Source organism: Protobothrops mucrosquamatus, unplaced genomic scaffold (genome assembly GCF_001527695.2).
Source record: "Protobothrops mucrosquamatus isolate PMUCROS unplaced genomic scaffold, P.Mucros_1.0 scaffold1269, whole genome shotgun sequence".
NCBI lineage: Eukaryota > Metazoa > Chordata > Lepidosauria > Squamata > Viperidae > Protobothrops > Protobothrops mucrosquamatus.
The window spans coordinates 68,239-71,916 of record NW_015387475.1 but is presented as its reverse complement, the minus strand read 5'-3'; the positions used below and the strand labels follow the sequence as shown (position 1 = coordinate 71,916).

Sequence of the window (3,678 nt, the reverse complement as noted above, 5' to 3'; positions counted from 1 at the left end):
CCAGGATGTGAGGGGCCTGTGGATATTTTCACAGCCCTCTTTCTGGCTCCTGCATTGTACGGGTCTTCAATGAAAGGCAGGCTGGTAGCAATTGTTTTTTCTGCAGGTCTAACTATCCGTTGAAGTTTGTCTGTCTTGTTTGATTGCAGTGTCAAACCAGTTACAGAGGTGCAAATGACAGACTCAATGTTCCTTGGACAGTCTGAGCTTTCTGAGTTGGCACAAGAAGGACATTCTTTGTTATGCTTTTTTGATGACATTTTTGATGTTAGGTGTCCATTTTAAGTCCTCAGGTATTATAGAAACTAGAAACTTGAAGGTCTCTACTGTTGATACTGTGTTGTCTAATATTGTAAGAGATGATAGGAGGGCTTCTCCTAAAATCTACTATAATTTCTACAGTTTTGAGTATGTACAGTTCAAGACTATTCTGACCACATACAAGGCTAGTTGTTCAACTTCCCATCTATACGCAGATTTGTCAAAGAAAAGAATAAGAGCACAAATTCTTGCTTCCAGGGAAGTGTTATAATTATTAGCAAAACAGAAGAACTTTTAAAACTTGCCACCATTTAATTTGATGTTTAAAGGTTGTAACTGAAAAATAAATAAGGAAGCTGGAGGACAAAACAAAGTAATCCATTGCTTCTCCTGCAACCTCTGTTGCAACACTTTTCATATTTCCTTCCTGGGGTTCTTGTTTTACTGAGATTGGGTAATCATGTTCTCGTAAGCTGGTGGTGGTGGAGGAGGAGGATTTGGTTCAGCTGTGCCTGCTCCATCTCCAATGGCTTGGTAAGGCACAAAATGCATAGTTTGCTGTAACAGAAAAGAATAGTCAATATTCAGGGAGGCACCTCTTACTCTGGGTAGGAGAAATAGATTCTCCAGCTGTGTGTTGTTAACTGTGATGCTGGGAGTCTCATCAACAGGCTGAAATCCTTGATAGCTCAAAGTCCTGATAGAGAATTCTTTAAAACTATAAATTAACATGCAAATGATTTAGGGCCAGAGCATACCCAATTCCAGCAACTGTTCCGTATATGTTTTAGCCTCCAGTCCCCTAATCATCTTTATTGCTCTTCTCTGTACTCTTTCTAGAGTCTCAACATCTTTTTTACATCGTGGTGACCAAAACTGGATGCAGTATTCCAAGTGTGGCCTTACCAAGGCATTGTAAAGTGGTATTAATACTTCACGTGATCTTGATTCTATCCCTCTGTTAATGCAGCCTACCACTGTGTTGGCCTTTTTGGCAGCTGCAGCACACTGCTCACTCATATTTAAGTGATTGTCCACTAGGACTCCAAGATCCCTCTCACAGTTGCTACTATTGAGCAAGGTACCCCCTATACTATACCTGTACATTTGGTTTTTCTTGCCTACATGTAGAACCTTACTTTTTTCATCATTGAATTTCATTTTGTTAGATAGCGCCCAGTGTTCAAGTCTGTCCAGATCCTCCTGTATCCTAAGCCTGTCTTCTGGAGTGTTGGCTATTCCTGCCAGCTTGGTGTCGTCTGCAAATTTGATGAGTTCCCCATCTATCCCCTCGTCCAGATCGTTGATGAAGATGTTGAAGAGCACTGGGCCTAGAACAGAGCCCTGGGGCACCCCACTACACACTTCCCTCCATGTAGATGCAGTTCCATTGAGGACCGGTCAGCCAGCTATGAATCCATCTGGTGGTGATGCTGTCTAACCCACATTTTTCTATCTTTATCAAGTAGTAGGCTGTGATCTACTTTATCAAACGCCTTACTGAAGTCCAAGTAAATTACATCCACAGCATTCCTCTGATCCACTAATTTTGCCACTTGGTCAAAGAATGCAATAAGATTTGTCTGGCATGATCTGTTTTTGACAAACCCACATTGGCTTTTAGTAAAGACTTTGTTTGCCTCTAGGTGTTCACCAATTCGTTGTTTGATTATCTTTTCCAGAATCTTCCCAGGTATTGAGGTCGAGCTAATAGGTCTGTAATTTCCTGAAACCACTTTTTTTCCTTTTTTGAAGTTGGGAACTACATCAGTTCTTTTCCAGTCCTCTGGTAGTTCCCCAGTGCTCCAGGATCTTTGAAAAATATAGTTCAGTGGTTCTGAGATCACATCTGCCAGTTCCTTGAGAACCTTGGGGTGTAATCCATCTGGTCCTGGTGATTTTTTCTTGCCTATCTTAACTTGCGTTTCTATTCTGTTTTTTATGGCACTATTTTTGATAGGTTGGGCTGTTTTTTTTCCCTTTGTGTAAAGACAGATACAAAAAACGGGTTAAATAGTTCTGCTTTCTCCCTGTTGTCACCTTCTTGCCACTTTCACCCACTAATGGACCAATCATTTCCTTCACTTTTTTCTTGTTTTTTACATGTTGAAACTTTTTTTGTTGTTTTTGACTTTGGTCGCAAGCCTTAGTTCTTTTTGAGCCTTAGCTTTCCTCCCTTCACCTTTGCAGGCTTGGGCTATTTGCTCATATTCTGCCTTAGTTATGTGCCCCCCTCTTTACTTTTTATACTTGTCCTTTTTGTCTTTCAATTTATCACAGAGTTCTTTATGCAGCCATGCTGGTTTCTTTTGAGACCTGTTATTTTTCTTCTTTGTTGGTATTGTGCTAGACTGGGCTTTTATTATCTCACTTTTCAAAATTTCCCAAGCCTCTTGAGTTGTTTTCCCCTGGAGGATTCTCATCCATGGAATCCTTCCCAAGCCCTCTCTAAGTTTATTGAAATTAGCTCTCTTAAAGTCCAAGACTCTAGTTTGACTGTGTTCTATTGCTTGTGCTTTCAGAATGTTGAATTCCAATATTGCACGATCACTTCCTCCCAAGGTTCCTGTGGATTCAACACCTTCTATCATTTCATCTCTGTTAGTGAGAATTAGATCCAATATGGCTAATCCCCTAGTTCCCTTCTCTACTTTTTGGGAGACAAAGTTGTCTGCTAGGTTTGTCAGGAATCTGTTTGATCTTCCACTTGGTGTAGAATTTGTTTCTCAATTGATGTCAGGGGGTAATTAAAGTCCCCATTACTATTGTGATGTAGGCAATGTCATTTCCCCCCCCCCTTATATTGACCCAAATGCATTCAAGACAGTTTTCATCATTATTGTGCTCTATTTCTGTAGAGATGTAGTTAATAATAATAATGATAAAGTTGGAAGGGACCTTGGAGGTCATCTAGTCCAACCCCCTGCTCAGGCAGGAAACCGTATACCATTTCGGACAAATGGCTGTCCAGTTTCTTCTTAAAAACTTCCAGTGTTGGCGCATTCACCGCTTCTGGAGGTAGGTTGTTCCACTGGTTAATTGTTCTAACCGTCAGGAAGTTTCTCCTTAGTTCTAGGTTGCTTCTCTCTTTGGTTAGCTTCCACCCGTTGCTCCTTGTCCTGCCTTCAGGCGCTTTGGAAAATAGCTTGACTCCCTCTTCTTTGTGGCAGCCCCTAAGATATTGGAATACTGCTATCATGTCCCCCCTAGTCCTTCTGTTTGTTAAACTAGACATACCCAATTCCAGCAACCGTTCCTTATATGTTTTAGCCTCCAGTCCCCTAATCATCTTTGTTGCTCTTCTCTGTACTCTTTCTAGAGTCTCAACATCTTTTTTACATCCTGGTGACCAAAACTGGATGCAGTATTCCAAGTGTGGCCTTACCAAGGCATTGTAAAGTGGTATTAATACTTCAC

At 41.0% G+C, this 3,678-nt stretch overlaps 1 protein-coding gene across 1 annotated transcript in view; it reads right to left on the bottom strand.

Annotated features, from left to right (window-relative positions):
* Positions 1-399: 399 nt before the first annotated feature.
* The window catches only part of LOC107292127 (membrane-spanning 4-domains subfamily A member 15-like), a 12,281-nt gene continuing 9,002 nt past the window's right edge, over positions 400-3,678 (bottom strand). The window contains exon 7 of the mRNA XM_015821189.1: positions 400-819. Coding sequence (XP_015676675.1) covers positions 703-819 — 117 coding nt within the window. The 3' untranslated portion in view covers positions 400-702. The remainder of the gene's footprint in view (positions 820-3,678) is intronic.